At 39.0% G+C, this 15,413-nt stretch overlaps 3 protein-coding genes across 3 annotated transcripts in view; 1 reads left to right on the top strand and 2 right to left on the bottom strand.

Annotated features, from left to right (window-relative positions):
• LOC125712214 (uncharacterized) overlaps positions 1–15,413 on the bottom strand; it is a 433,528-nt gene that overhangs the window by 214,954 nt on the left and 203,161 nt on the right. The gene's annotated exons all lie outside the window — the stretch shown is intronic.
• LOC125719105 (sterile alpha motif domain-containing protein 3-like) lies at positions 210–2,476 on the bottom strand. Its single transcript, XM_048993611.1, has 4 exons — positions 1,784–2,476; positions 1,538–1,690; positions 1,168–1,260; positions 210–512 (listed from the first exon to the last, which is right to left on the bottom strand). Exons 1-4 carry the CDS (start codon positions 2,273–2,275, stop codon positions 210–212), a joined length of 1,041 nt encoding a protein of 346 aa, XP_048849568.1. The 5' UTR covers positions 2,276–2,476.
• Positions 6,730–13,165, top strand: LOC125712229 (uncharacterized). Its single transcript, XM_048982041.1, has 11 exons — positions 6,730–6,859; positions 7,846–7,958; positions 8,060–8,222; positions 8,312–8,504; positions 8,984–9,064; positions 9,493–9,609; positions 9,917–9,997; positions 10,427–10,543; positions 11,518–11,649; positions 11,730–11,798; positions 12,945–13,165. Exons 2-11 carry the CDS (start codon positions 7,847–7,849, stop codon positions 13,065–13,067), a joined length of 1,188 nt encoding a protein of 395 aa, XP_048837998.1. The 5' UTR covers positions 6,730–6,859; position 7,846; the 3' UTR covers positions 13,068–13,165.

Raw genomic sequence — 15,413 nt, 5'->3', positions numbered from 1 at the left:
GGTATCAGGTGCAACAATTAAGAACACCACTTAACACTGCAAACTGTTTTCCTCAGTTTTTGGTTTGTTAATCTGAATCAAAACCAGACATATCAGTGCCAGTCCAATTACATAAATAGAAAAAAGTGCATAACAGTGCAAATAAGTCCCTTTTCTAAAAGAACAAACAATCTTTCTCCTATCTGGAGAAATAGTGTAACAACACCTCTTTACACTGTAAGTTGGTTTTTCAGAGTCTGAATTTTTGGTGGCAGCTCACTTTTACCCAGGTTAAACATCACCTGCTGAACAAAGCAAAAAGTGTTTTTCATGTATCTGGGATAGTCCAGGTGCAGGGCATATATCAGTCCAAAAAGGACATAGAAGGCCTGAGGAAGGTTGGCCAGATCATCCATCACCACATTCCCTTCCAAGATGATTCCCACTTTGGATGGGTTCAGCTTAAGGTTCTCTTCACCAATGAAAAGCAATCCCATTGGAGTTTGCCTGTACAAGTCATTGTCAGCTGTGTCCTTACAGAGAAACAAATGTACAATCGTGTGTTAGTTAGCACAAACATTTTCGAAGTGTTAACAATACAAATACCCTAAGAATAAACACTGTACACTGATATATTAGTAAAAGACACTCTGTTCATACAAGATATGAGGCCTGGCTTGTTCAGCTTCCTTTTCACTGTACAATTACAGCAAAATATTTAATGTTAACTGAACCCAATTTTTTTCAGCCAAGTTTTTTCAGTTAATTTCATGCCACTGATTAAACATACAGACAATTTTATGGTAAAAATAAATAAAAAAAACTCCAAGTCTGAAAAACTGAATAAATCTGTAGCACATAGTAGTGCGGATTAATGGTTTAAAAATAAAATAAAAACAAAGAACATGCATTTATGAGGGGCCGTGCAAGCCATAATTCATTCTGGCACTCACACACATTTTCCTCTCACACTCACATTCTCCTCTCAGAGGAGAGGAGGATAGGAGAAGGATGTGTGTGTGAGAGGAGAATGTGTGTGTGTGTGTGTGAGAGAGAGAGCAGAATGTGTGTGTGTGTGAGAGAGAGGAGAATGTGTGCAAGAGGAGAATGTATGTGTGTGTGTGAGTGTGTGTGCTTGCACGGCCCCTCACATGCATCTGCAACATGTATAAAAATGAATATGCTTACAAAGCAGGTCTTGAAGAAGGCAGAAGGATCATCACCCAAGGTGACCGGCAGTCCCCGAAGACAAAGGCATCTGACGTCTGTTGGCTCAGTTGTCTAGACGATAGTGGACATGGAATAAAACACTTTATAAGGATACTGACTGTAATTTACAAGAAATTACAAGAAGAGATTAGGAAAAAATTTAATGGAAATAGGAGATAAAATTATGAGAATAGAAAATGCAGAGGTAAAAAAAGGTGTAGAATATGAATAGAAGAGGGAGAAATAGAGAAGAGCAAAGAGGGGGAGAGAAAAATTAGACAAGAAACAAAAAGGATAAGGAGGAAAAGCTTCATAGGAAAACAGGACTGATGTAGATATGTTAACTTACCTTTGTCTGGTATAAAAGTTCAGCCAAAAGCTGACCAGTAAGGCCTTTCTTCTTTTTGAAGAGGTCCATGAGGCTTGGAGACAAATTGTCAAGTGCATCCAAGAAGTTCTCTCTGAGATTTTTCCCTACCACTCTGCCAAATTCATAATAAACCTGAAACATGGCAAACAATGCATCAGTCAATGTTCACACTGTTTTAATCTGACACACTCAACACTACATGATATGTAGACACTAAACACAAACCTGATTTTCTGTAAAAAGAGCTGGCCAACGATGCACCACCTGGCTGATGGCAGGCTTCTCATTGACAATCTCCTTTCTGCGAAAAGCAAACGTCACATCCATCTCTTTCTTAACCAGGGATTCCCTTGGCTTTGTCTTCATCATTTCATTGACCAGAACCTCACGAGCTACTTCCATGTTTTGGTCAGTCATCCCCTCTGGAAAATCAGGCAGGAAATTTATTTCCCCTTTCTTTGGCTTCTTGATCTGTGTGTTTGCAGGATCGCCATTTGTAGTGTCACTTCTTCGCTTGCCACCATTGACAGTAACATCAAGTCGACCCAGCTGCCGCATTTTGGTTCTATAATTACCCATTTTGAACTTAAGGCTATTCTTCCAACCATTCCAGCCAGAGTGTGACCCAGTTTCTTTAAGGCATGGGTGTGTTTGCACTAAAGCCTTAGCAACAGTCTCAAAATCTTCCTTTGTTGGGTATGCTTTAAATGCATACATGGTCTCAGCCAATTTCTCGAGTATGTCATGCTTTAGTTCTTTTGTGACTTTAAGAAAGGTTGCATCCCTGAAATACTGCAGGTTACCTTGGCGTAGTCTATAATCTACATCGACTTGAAATTTTGGAATTTCAAATACCGCTGGCCACTGAGAACTTCTATCCAAAGAGATGGACAGGATCTCGGTGTCTGCTTGGCTGCCTGTGTCACTGCATAATTCAGAACCTCCAGGGACTGGCACAAGCTCAATGATAGGGATGATTTTGACCGTTGGTTTATCTGGGAGCTCAGACAAGTCTGTGAGGTTGCATAATTCATTGTTAAATTCAGGATCTTGGTACTGTAAGGTAAAATTGTAGTTTGTTTGGAGAGTGCCTTTGAGCCAGCTAATCAAATCTTCAAGTATGTATGGTCGAGGGTTCATTGTCATCTTTCTTATATCACCCTCGGAGATGATAACCCGCATTGTTAATTTCTGTTCCATGGCCATCTGAAAAATTAAAAGAAAAAAAAAAAAGACAGACAGCTGTTTAGCAAATTACAAATCGTCTCAGTGTCACCATAAGCTCTCCTTGTACCATGTATGCTGATAATGGGAGGACATCATTTAAATCTGACATCTTCAACACACACATAGAAGTAACACTATCACAATGAAGTTGGTAAGATCTCAAATGCTCCCTGTACCATGCGGCCAATTTGTGACAGACAAATAGAATCTCTACATTAACTGCAACAATCTTGTGAATCTGGACGAATGCAGGCAGACCAGAGCATGACCCAGAAGACAGTATCATGCCTGGATGATACTTGATTCCATCTACACTGACAGATGCAGCTTCAAGCACCGACTCTGGTGTTGTAAAGTTTTGAGCAATTGCTGTCTGCACACTGTGAGGGAAGGTGGCAAGCAAAACTGGAGTAACCTTTGACATCTCAACTGATGGTCTGAAAAATGAGCTACAATCGAGATGGTAACTGACTGCCTTCTGGTGTTTTGTAGCAAGTGTCGTGGCAACATTTTTAAAGTTCTGAGCAGTGCGAATTACCCTCTTAAGATGGCGCCACGAGAGTGGCAGCTAGTTACAGCAGCTCTGACCACCTTCTACTCTTTTAACCTATCTTATCTATTTTCCTTGTTTTTTTCACCTTTTCTTTCAACTAATCAAAAGTATGCTAGTCAAAGGCAACTTGTGAACTTACTTTTTTGTTTTTTAATCATTTACGGACTGTTTTACCCGGTACACGGAGATTCTTCAAGCAGCGGCTTCATTGTTTACACTCGGGATCAGCTGTTAGCGCTTCGTAACCAGCCGATACACCCCAGGGAAAGACCAGAGATCCCCAGGGAGCTGCGGCGGAGGAGACGGGGCTGCAGAGCTGGAGTTAAGTGTCGAGAGCGGAAGAGAAGGTACAAACCATCTGTACCCTCGATCATTATGGGGAATGTTAGATCTCTCCCTAATAAGATCGATGAGTTAACGGCGCTGACAAGACTTCAGAGAGAGTACCGGGAGGTGAGCATGATGTGCTATACAGAATCTTGGCTGACACACCTCACTCCAGACTCACACGTAACTGTACCGGGATTCCACCTGGTGAGAACGGACCGAGATGGAAAGGAGACCGGCAAGAAGAAAGGTGGGGGGATTGTGATGTATGCGAACGAGAGATGGTGTAAACCGGGGCACATCAGTGTTAAGGAGCAATGCTGTACACGGGATGTGGAGCTATTGGCGGTCAGCATCAGACCATATTACCTGCCGCGGGAATTCACGCAAGTCATCGCGATAACTGTTTACATTCCGCCGACGGCAGATGCGGCAGCAGCATGTGAGACAATTCACACAGTGGTGTCCCAGCTACAGACATCACACCCCCAAGCCTTCTTTTTCATCTCTGGGGATTTTAATCATGTTTCCTTGTCCTCAACTCTCCCTACTTTCACCCAGTATGTGGACTGCTGCACCAGGGAACACAAAACACTGGACTTACTGTATGCAAATACTAAGGACGCTTACAGAGCATCAACCCTCCCCCCACTGGGTCGTTCAGATCACAGCCTGGTCCATTTGGTTCCCTCATACATACCTTTAGTATGCAAACGACCCCCCACTACAAGGTATGTGAGAGAATGGTCTGAAGAGGCGAGTCTGGCACTGAAAGACTGCTTCCAAACCACAGACTGGGAGGTGCTATGCAGCCCACACGGGGAGGACATTGACAGTCTGACGGCCTGCATAACAGATTATATCACCTTCTGCATGGATAACACTGTACCGACTAGGAAAGTACGGTGTTACTCCAACAACAAACCATGGCTGACTCCAGACCTGAGGACTCTGCTGGAGCAAAAAAGGAGGGCTTTCAGATCCGGAGATCGAGAGGAAATTAGGAGAGTCCAGAAGGAGCTAAGGAGAGAGATAAGGCGGGGAAAGAACAGATACAAGAGGAAGCTGGAGGAGCAGCTCCAGCAGAGCAACACAAGAGGGGTGTGGAAGGGACTTAATATCATCACCGGACGGAGCAAGGCGAGTGGAGGGGATCCGGAGTCTGGCGACCAGGATTGGGCTAATAGATTGAACCAGTTCTTTAACAGGTTTGACTCAGTAGCCCAACCCCCCCCTATCCACCAGAGCTCATCACACCTCCTTCACACCTCCCTGCAACCCCCCACAGTAGTCACAGCACCGGGGATATTGGCGGCACCTCATCTGCCCCCTTTGTCCCCCAACGGCCTTACTGCCCCTCCCCCCCATGCCGTTCAGCAGGAGTCACCCACCCACAACCTACACTGTGGCCTCTCCATCACAACTGACCAGGTGCGGAGTCAGCTGATGAAGATGAAAACCAGGAAGGCCGCAGGTCCAGATGGAATCAGCTCCAGACTGTTGAGGGACTGCGCAGGTCAACTGTGCCAGGTCATCACATACATCTTTAACCTCAGTCTCAGTCTGGAGAGGGTCCCCGTTCTGTGGAAGACGTCCTGCGTGGTGCCGGTCCCAAAGACAACGCACCCCAAGGAGCTGAACCACTTCAGACCTGTTGCCCTGACTTCACACCTGATGAAGACCATGGAGAGGATTGTACTTCACCACCTTTGCCCGCTAGTCAGGAGGGATCTGGACCCGCTGCAATTTGCCTACCAGCCGAACATCGGGGTGGATGACGCTGTCATCTACCTGCTGCATCGGGCCTTCTCTCACCTAGAGACGGCTAGGAGCACTGTGAGAGTCATGTTCTTTGACTTCTCAAGTGCCTTCAATACAATCCGGCCCTCAGTGCTGAGGGGGAAGTTAGAGGGAGCGGGAGTGGACCATCAGTTGTCTGCGTGGATTACGGACTACCTCACCAGGAGACCCCAGTATGTGAGACTCCGGGACTGTGTGTCTGAGGTGGTAGTCTGTAGCACGGGGGCCCCACAAGGAACAGTACTCGCCCCTTTTCTCTTCACCCTATACACTGCGGACTTCAATTACAACACGGACACTTGCCATCTACAGAAGTTTTCAGACGACACTGCCATTGTTGGTCGGGTGTCAGAGGGGAACGAGCTGGAATACAGGGGGGTCATCGATCGCTTTGTCAGCTGGTGTGAACTGAACCATCTTCATATTAATGCCAGCAAGACGAAGGAACTGGTGATTGACTTCAGCAAGAAGTCTTCTCCTACTACACCGGTGAACATCCAGGGTCTGGACATTGAAACGGTGAAGGAGTACAAATTCCTGGGTGTTCACCTAAACAACAAACTGGACTGGTCTACAAACACAGGCAGTTTACAAAAAGGGTCTAAGTCGTCTTCACCTGCTTAGGCGGCTAAGATCCTTTGGGGTGAACAGGACTCTCTTAAGGTCCTTCTATGACACTGTGGTAGCATCTGCTATCTTTTATGCTGTGGTCTGCTGGTGTGGTGGAATTGCAGAGAGGAACAGGGGGAAATTGGACAAACTGGTGAAGAGGGCCAGCTCTGTCCTGGGCTGCCCACTGAAATCCATCGAGCAGGTTGGGGATGAGAGGATGCGGTCTAAGCTAACATCCATTATGGACAACACCTCCCACCCCCTGCATGAGACTGTACGAGCTCTGAGCAGCTCATTCAGCAATAGACTTCTACACCCACAGTGTAGGAAGGAGCGCTACCGCAGGTCATTCTTACCAGCGGCTGTCAGACATTATAACAGTTTAGCGTGAGTATTTTTTACTCATATATGTTTAACTGACATATCACATGCTGTAACCAGGATCATTCACACCCCACCCCACCCCCGCACTTGTGTACATATCTCTGTACATTTTGTACATATCTCTGTACATCTTTATTTATTTCCAAAACTTTTGTACATTTGTATTTATATCTTTGTGTATCTACCTGCTCCTATTGTTCTATATTACGTTTTTGTGCAAGAGCTCTGTAACACCTAAATTTCTCATTCGTGGGAAGAGAGAGTGCAATAACAAGCGCGGAGGAATATTTATGTCACACTGCGCAGTTAACAAGTGGACTAAGTGGATTTTGCGGCTATAATTTGGAAAGACGTCACTTTCGCGGGGAAACATCGGAGGAAGGATTTCGCGCCAACAGGTAAAGTTGTTCCATTTCTTATCTACATTAGAATTTTTAATTTTTTTTTTTACCGAAAATAATATACATTTTGGAAATAATTTCCGCATTAACTTAGTAAGTAAGTAAAATGTATGGGAATTAGAAGCGTAACAATTGTAGTTCTTTAAATGTCTTAAAAATAAGAATTTGAACAGACTATAGGCACACACCTGTTTTAAAGAGTATATCATAATTATGCTATTCTTATTAACTTATCTTTAAATTATGAAGTGTAAATGAAATACTGGATATGTAGCACATGACATGTAGCCAATTTGAAACACTCGGTCCATGTACGTGAGCTGCTCGCTTATATACTGTATATATATAAAATAATGGGAAACATAATTATATATAATCTATAACATTATGAAGGTGTTTCCCATTATTTTTAGTCTTGGAAAACGGGACTGGGCGATATATCGAATTTTTATCTTATATTCGATAACTTTTTACATACGATTTGCTTGATAGTGTATCGTCATATCGATTTTATTTATTAATTGTAAATATACACAATATGATTTGCTCTAAAATGGCACGACAAACAGAGCAGGCAGTGCAAGAATAAGTAACGCAATGATGGCGCCGGTAGTAATTAATGTTCCGTGGTGCGCATGCGATGTTCAGCAGAGATGCATTTTTATGTTTTTCAGTTAGGAAACACTACTTTCAATAAATAAAACCATTCATCAAAAAAAAAAATTCATTCTGACTTTCTATCCTAACTTTTCAAAAGTATTTTAGAGATATTTAAAAAATATTTAAATACATTGAATATCGATACAGTGACCTAAGATATCAAGATTTTGTTTTTCAACTATATTGCCCAGCCCTGGAAACCATGTCCTGCACAATATTTTGAGTTTAATTGAGTGACAATTAATGTTTCTATTAAATAATGGAATTATATTTGTTTTTTATGAATATAATTTAAGTGATAACTGTAATCTGCATTGTTACAGAATGAACTCCATTAGGAGAAAAAGATGTCATCCATTGCAGGATGTCAAGTTGCATATCAGATTAAAGTCTGATAAGGCTGTGATTGAAGAGCGTTATATTAATGTTTATAAAGGTATGTATCACAAATGTGGACTTCTTATGTAATATTCTTGGGATGTGTAATATTGTGTCTGTTTAGACTGCATTTATCGATGAATTATTGTTTTCTTGTAGGAAGAGGAGTGTTCAGCACGGTGGACATTTGCAAAGGAGATTTTGTAGTAGAATATAGGGGTGAACTGTTGTCGGAGAAAGAGAGTTTTGAACGAAAGAATGGATATAGTGAGGCTAAAAGTGTTTTTCTCTATGATTTCCAATGGAAAGGGAAGAACTGGTGGTAAGCAGGAACTTGACAATTTTAAAAGTGTTAAAATACTTTTGCTGATTTTGGTTCAGGTGAGTCACTGTATTTTGTCTTCTACACAGTATAGACGCATCTCAAGAGGACAAGTCTTTAGGGAGGCTTGTCAATGATGAGCACAGGAATCCAAACTGTCGAATGAAAGTAGTAGATGTTGAAGGAAGTCCACATCTTTGTCTCTTTGCTGTTAGAGACATTTTGTCAGGAGAAGAGATTAATTATAATTATGGAGATTCAGATTGGCCTTGGAGAAGACAGGTATTTAGGTTTCCTCTTTTTTGCTTATTTTGGCATTTTTACAACATTTCATATATTACTGTTTGCAAGAGTTGCTCACAGTGTGATAATGGGTTGCATAGGAACAAATTCATTTTACTGTTTTGTTCTAAATAGCTCTAAATTAAAACACAGTAATGCCATTTTAAAGGTGGCTGTATATCTGTTTTACTTTGGATATCTGTGAATGACAGGCAAGATTACACTGTATAGTTATATAGATTGAGTTGATATTGGTGTGACGGAATTGTTCAAAATGAGGACATAACACACAGTGATTGGTCTGGACACTCAGAGGAGACGTAGAGATTTTATATGTCCCCATTTTGGAATTTGTCAAGTGTGCGAGGGTCCTTATTTTGCTCACACACAATGATTGTAGGTTGCATAGGAACAAATTTATTTTACTATGTTTTGTTCTAAATAGCTATAAATTAAAATACAGTAATGCCATTTTAAAGGTGGCTGTATCATCCCCACCAAAAGAGAAAAGTGTCCAGAATGACAGCCAGATACCCCAGTTGGAGTCTGGCTACATAGAGGTGAATATAACATTTTGTTCAGCTGTATATTTCGAATGTTCCTTAGTATTTGGTAAAACCACTTAATAATTAATGATTAACACAAACACTTAACACATTATCCAGCATGAATAATATGAGCATCCTGTTCCATCATATTCAATAAGGTGCACACTTTAATCCTAATTTATCAGTGTCTCCTCTATACATCAGTGACCCATGTGTGTTTCTGTTCCTTGTCTCAAAGTATAATTTTATCAATTATAGGCAATTAATCCCTGTTTGTCATCTCTGTGTAAAATTTGTGTTTTAAAATTCTTGATGGCTTAATTCCAGTAAAGAATATAGGCAGTATGCAGTCCTGGATTGTTGTATTGAATTGTTAACACTGGAATTTTGTATCTTTCTTTCTGATATAGTCATTCTTTTACTGTTTTTTTCCTTTATAGGCAATGGATGACTCGCACGCCAAAAAAAATAAGTCGCTAATGGACAAACAAATGACCCAGGCTAGTGACAGTTTTGGTGAAGTTATGACTGCGGAGAGAAAACGGAAGACCTCTGTGGTAATATATCTGTTTTACTTTGGATATCTGTGAATGACAGGCAAGATTACACTGTATAGTTATATAGATTGAGTTGATATTGGTGTGACGGAATTGTTCAAAATGAGGACATAACACACAGTGATTGGTCTGGACACTCAGAGGAGACGTAGAGATTTTATATGTCCCCATTTTGGAATTTGTCAAGTGTACGAGGGTCCTTATTTTGCTCACACACAATGATTGTAGGTTGCATAGGAACAAATTTATTTTACTATGTTTTGTTCTAAATAGCTATAAATTAAAATACAGTAATGCTGCTTTAAAGGTGGCTGTATCATCCCCACCAAAAGAGAAAAGTGTCCAGAATGACAGCCAGATACCCCAGTTGGAGTCTGGCTACATAGAGGTGAATATAACATTTTGTTCAGCTGTATATTTCGAATGTTCCTTAGTATTTGGTAAAACCACTTAATAATTAATGATTAACACAAACACTTAACACATTATCCAGCATGAATAATATGAGCATCCTGTTCCATCATATTCAATAAGGTGCACACTTTAATCCTAATTTATCAGTGTCTCCTCTATACATCAGTGACCCATGTGTGTTTCTGTTCCTTGTCTCAAAGTATAATTTTATCAATTGTGGGCAATTAATCCCTGTTTGTCATCTCTGTGTAAAATTTGTGTTTTAAAATTCTTGATGGCTTAATTCCAGTAAAGAATATAGGCAGTATGCAGTCCTGGATTGTTGTATTGAATTGTTAACACTGGAATTTTGTATCTTTCTTTCTGATATAGTCATTCTTTTTCTGTTTTTTTTCTTTTATAGGCAATGGATGACTCGCACGCCAAAAAAAATAAGTCGCTAATGGACAAACAAATGACCCAGACTAGTGACAGTTTTGGTGAAGTTATGACTGTGGAGAGAAAACGGAAGTCCTTTATGGTAATATATCTGTTTTAGATCGGATATACTTCGGACTTATGTCCCCATTTTGGAATTTGTCAAGTGTGAGGGTCCTTATTTTTCACTATCTTGAGTGTGCAAATTCTCTGAACATAGTTTAATTTCTTGAATCCCAGTTTGTTTTTTGGAGAATGTACTGTATGAGTTTCTTTTATGCAATACTTGACTGTGTTCTTCTCAGAATTAGTCTTATACTGTTTACTGTACTGTATAAGCAAAGCAAAGACTTGCTAACTAGTTCTGCTTGATTAGTTGCTTGTGTGGTATCATGCTGATGATATGGATTAATATAAGCTTTTCTTTGATGTGTCAGTTATCATATAATACATTCTCCCCAACCCACACCTCTTCGCTGGGTTTGCAATAATTCTCTCTGTGTAATAATTACAGCCAAGTGCAAATATCTGCTCTATGTGCAGTATTTTACATTGCTTGTAATTCTCTGTGCAATGTTTATATTATTGGCATTTGTTGCTTAAAAATTCTGTATTGTTACCATATTAATTGTATTACCACACTTTGTTAAACATTAGTACTAAGGTCTTAGTCACAAGTTAACTTTTTTATTTAGTCGTTTCAGAAACGCATGGTGTAATGAACATGTAATCATTGTGTGTAATAACACTAAAAGGCTTCTTATTCTAATGGTGAAGACCTGTGCAACTTGGGGTGTGTCAAATGGCACTATTGTCATCTCACACTAATTTTAATTCTTAGCATAGTTGTTTGCATATTTTAGGCAAAGAAGAGGAAAAGCTATTGTTAGGTATTACTGTTGTGTAAAATGAGTGAGAAGTTTTGAAAATAGAAGATCGAATCAGCCTACCGGAAAAATAAAAATTAGCCATGTTTTCTCATGTCCCCAGTTTTATCTTGAAATTTAGAGGTATTTGTTTTGGTATTTCCATATGTGAAATCTGTTTACATATTTTTTTCTGCTTTTGTCATTGTAGGCACGATTACAGAAACTGAAAAGGCACCATAGCAAATGTCTAGAACACTATGTGATGGAAGACAATGAACGAAGGAGACTTGAAAAAGAACGGACCTTGCTATTGTGTAAAGTTAGTCAGATTAATGAAAAGGTAAAAAGAACACGTTTAATTTTATTTATTTATTTTTAATATTAGGTGCTGTAGGTTAATTTCTTTTCTCCTTACGTAAGCTTGAATCTGGATCTGGATTACCTTCTGCCTCTGATGAATTTGGTCACCTATCAGCTGATCAAGTGGAGGTATGTTCTAAGGACTCATTCAAGTAGACATTTTACACTGTTTTTGCATTGGTAATAATGTCAGCCTTATATAAAGTAAATAAAAGTATATATGCATAGGTCTATAACATGAAAATTCCAAATAAATTCATTTAGGGTCTAAAAGTATGTTCATAATGTGCATTGAATATTTTCTGCTTTTAGAGTAACAGTAAAGGAAGCATCTCTGAAACGAGTTCACAGATTGAGGACTCTCCAACGATGTCAAAAGTATAAAGTGTAATCAGATTAATAATAATAATAATAATAATAATAATAATAATAATAATAATAATAATGGGTTTTCATTGCTAACTAATTTAGAACATGGTTTTGCTGCATGCTGGCCAATTATTGTTATTGGCATTGTCAGTGTCAGGTTATACTAGTTTTTACAAATAATATACTGTATTCTTTGATTATGATTATTTGTCATTTACACACAATAGTTTTGCTCATTTTATATCTTAAAAATATCAGAGTAATGACCACAGACATAATTAGGATGGTAAATCCTTAATCTATGAAATTTTCAAAATAAATTCTCTGACATTTGCAGTTAAATTCCTAACATTATTTTGACATATTTTATCTAGTGTGTTCTATATTCTCTGTTGTATCTTTCTGGAGGCTCTACGGTAATTACTTCTTACTGTAAGGCTGAGTACCTATGCTGATTGTATAGAGTGGTTACTTACACTGTATATATGAATGAGCGCTGGTTATTCCCATCCCTTCAACAGTTTTGCAATTTGAAGTGATGACATTTTAAACACTGGCTTTTGGTTCACTTTCATTTTCCTCTACCTGCAGTTTCTGAAAATCTGTAAAATTTGAAATACTTCACACTTTTTAGTTGTTTTCAGTTTACATGATAAAGTTAAGCTTACAGATACTCAGTTTAAAATAGCCCAACATAAAGTTTGAAATGTTTATTTTATTTCTAGAGTATTTAAAATAAAGCCAGCTAGTTGGATTTTTTTGCATTTTAAATCAGTTTTCCCTGCTTGGAACAGTCAACAAAATACAAAATTGGTAGTTTTCTGATTTTAAGCTTAAGATGGTGTAATTGTAATTAGCCTCATGTAATTTGAAGCATTAACCATTTAATTCTTATTTCTTTTGCAGGAGACTGTGATGAACACTTACAGTTCATCAGATGTTTCTGAATACACTGACTATAGTGATGTAGACTATGTGCCAGATAGCGACGGAAGTCATTTGAAATGTATATTCTTATGTCTTGTTTAATGAAAGATGCCAATTTATACCTGTGTGTATATATGTATACCTACATATGTACATATAGGATGGAAAAAACAATAAATAAAAGTTCTTGTTAGTTACAAGATTTTGTCCCTATTTATCCATTTGTAAGGATGGATAATAATAGACTGCTTATTTTCTGCAATATTTCCATTGCACATTAACACTTTATTTTCCTGATCAGCTCTATAAATTCATGTTTCCCGACCGTGTTATAAATAGCAAACAACTTACAAACTGTTCCTAAAAATCATAAAACGCATTAGATGCTTTTTTCAAATTGTAAACAATGAGAATTACATTTTATTGTAAGTTCTTCTTGACAACTTCTTTTGTGTCCTCATTTGGGGAAAATGTCCTCAGATTAGTGCTGAACTGGAGTTTGTGTGTGTGTGTGTCGCCATGTCCTCAAAATTCACCTAAAAAATACATGACCTCATTTGCAAGGGTTTTTTTCATACTTTTAAAACAGGATTTTTTTGGAAATTTCAACTGATGGGCGTGTTTACGGCATGCGTATTAGCCATGTTTAGCAATAATTTTGGTTCCAAAGCACTGGGAAAACCTTGTCCCCAAAGTGAGGGTGTTCTGACATAGGTCCCCAAAAGTGATCTATGCGCGTATGTGTGTGTGTGTGTGTGTGTGTGTGTGTGTGTGGCACATGCATTCGTTTGTCCATCCGTCTGTCTGTGGTCAGTGTTAGTTGTGAAATGACTGGTTGGTTTTTTAGTCCTGCTCTCTGTTTAGCCTAGTTCCTTAGTTGTGTTACTTAATGATTTCTTTAGTTCAATCTTATTTCTCCCAGCTAGTTTCGGACCCCTCACGGCCTTTTTGTTTAGTATTTTACCCCAGGGTGCTCTGTTTTTCTTTAATAAACCCCATTTTCGTCTTGGAGCTGCTAGTGGATCATCACCTTTTCCTGTCTGTGCCATAAAAGATTAGCCTTTTCAGAAAGTATAGGCAGTGCTGTGCTTTGCCTACTACCACTTAGACGTTTTTTGTTGCAAGCACAGGTCACAGACCTGTCTTCAAATTTTATATTGCAAGTTTAGTGACAAACACCGAAAATAATTGCCAGGTCACAAGCACAGACCCCCTCTAGCCTTTAAGACAAGGGGGGCAAATAAATAATCCAAGTGTGCAGAAAATCAATAAAATGAAAATTAGACACAAACTAATTCAACTCAAGAAAGAAAATATTATTAAGCTAAGAGAAGTAGAGTTTTTAAGTTTTACCATTCATGTAGTACTGGAGACTCACTCAGACCATAGAATCATACAGAATAGCATTAAAGACACAATTTAGTAATTTAAGCATCCAAAATGAGTAAAAGAGGGGCAGGGCGACTGCTCATTTGTACTACTCCCTGTATACTTTCTCATAATGCTACACCATGGGGTTCCTACAACAGGCCTTGAAGAAACCTCTGTCCGGGACAGGTTACTTGTCATACAGGTGGACCACAGGCATCATCAATAATGAGATAAATACCTATTTCATTAAATGATTTAAAAAATAATACTTGAATATTCTAATGTAATTCAACATGTACCGGCAAGAAACCTTCATCATACAACACAATGTTTTAAGCAGCAGACATGCTTTAATCACAGGACTTGTTCACCATGTCACATTAGGCAAACAGTCTTGTCCTGACAAACTGCAACTACTGTACAAGAGACGTATCCAAGGAACGGTCATATATAACATGCCTTCAGAAATTCATGACACACTGTCTGATATTGCAATACAGTTCATAAAAATGCCTAGGGGGAAGCTAAAACAAAAGGAAGATGACACTTCACGATTCTAATACACATATCACTTAATTTCAGAGTACCGCAATTCACATAACTTCTACTATAAGAATCCCACACCAACATGCCAGTTAAAATCAGGCTCAGACGACGCTTCTAGCTGCAGAAGAAAAATACATTTGTGACCAACTTAAATTCGGCCTCAATGTCTGCCTCTTAAAACGCGACGCTTCATTCCCAATATATTTGTCTAGATACAAATAGATTTCAAAATGCTGTCGATTTGCTGAGCAATACATGATCTGTCTATACATATCCAGGCGACGGCTTTTTGTTCCGCTGATACAATCATGTTACCTTGTTAGCTTTGACATGTGGTGACATTTCAGTGACATTGTTTTAAAATACTCTACAGTAAAATAGAACAAGTGTAAGGTGATTAGAGGCTACTTGAATAAAATTAAAGAATGTCGACAAAACAGAATGAGCCTTTAAATGTTTTACGTTAGAGAAAAGCGTCTATGTTTGTATGTTAAACACCTGTTGGCATAAGCGCATGCAGTTTACGACCGT

Source organism: Brienomyrus brachyistius, chromosome 2, assembly GCF_023856365.1.
Source record: "Brienomyrus brachyistius isolate T26 chromosome 2, BBRACH_0.4, whole genome shotgun sequence".
NCBI lineage: Eukaryota > Metazoa > Chordata > Actinopteri > Osteoglossiformes > Mormyridae > Brienomyrus > Brienomyrus brachyistius.
This window is presented reverse-complemented; position numbering and strand designations above follow the sequence as displayed.

Bases quoted from the DNA above. Each gene is read 5' to 3' on its own strand.
- LOC125719105 (XM_048993611.1), bottom strand. From the start codon at position 2,275: ATGTATGCATTTAAAGCATACCCAACAAAGGAAGATTTTGAGACTGTT. The intron at 1,691-1,783 runs GTTTGTGTTTAG...GCCATGTTTCAG, and splicing joins CTCTTTTTACAGAAAATCAG to GTTTATTATGAATTTGGCAG. The intron at 513-1,167 runs GTAAGCATATTC...TTTCTCTGTAAG, and splicing joins CCTTCTTCAAGACCTGCTTT to GACACAGCTGACAATGACTT.
- LOC125712229 (XM_048982041.1), top strand. From the start codon at position 7,847: ATGAACTCCATTAGGAGAAAAAGATGTCATCCATTGCAGGATGTCAAG. The intron at 8,505-8,983 runs GTATTTAGGTTT...GCCATTTTAAAG, and splicing joins ATTGGCCTTGGAGAAGACAG to GTGGCTGTATCATCCCCACC. The intron at 9,065-9,492 runs GTGAATATAACA...TTTCCTTTATAG, and splicing joins TGGAGTCTGGCTACATAGAG to GCAATGGATGACTCGCACGC.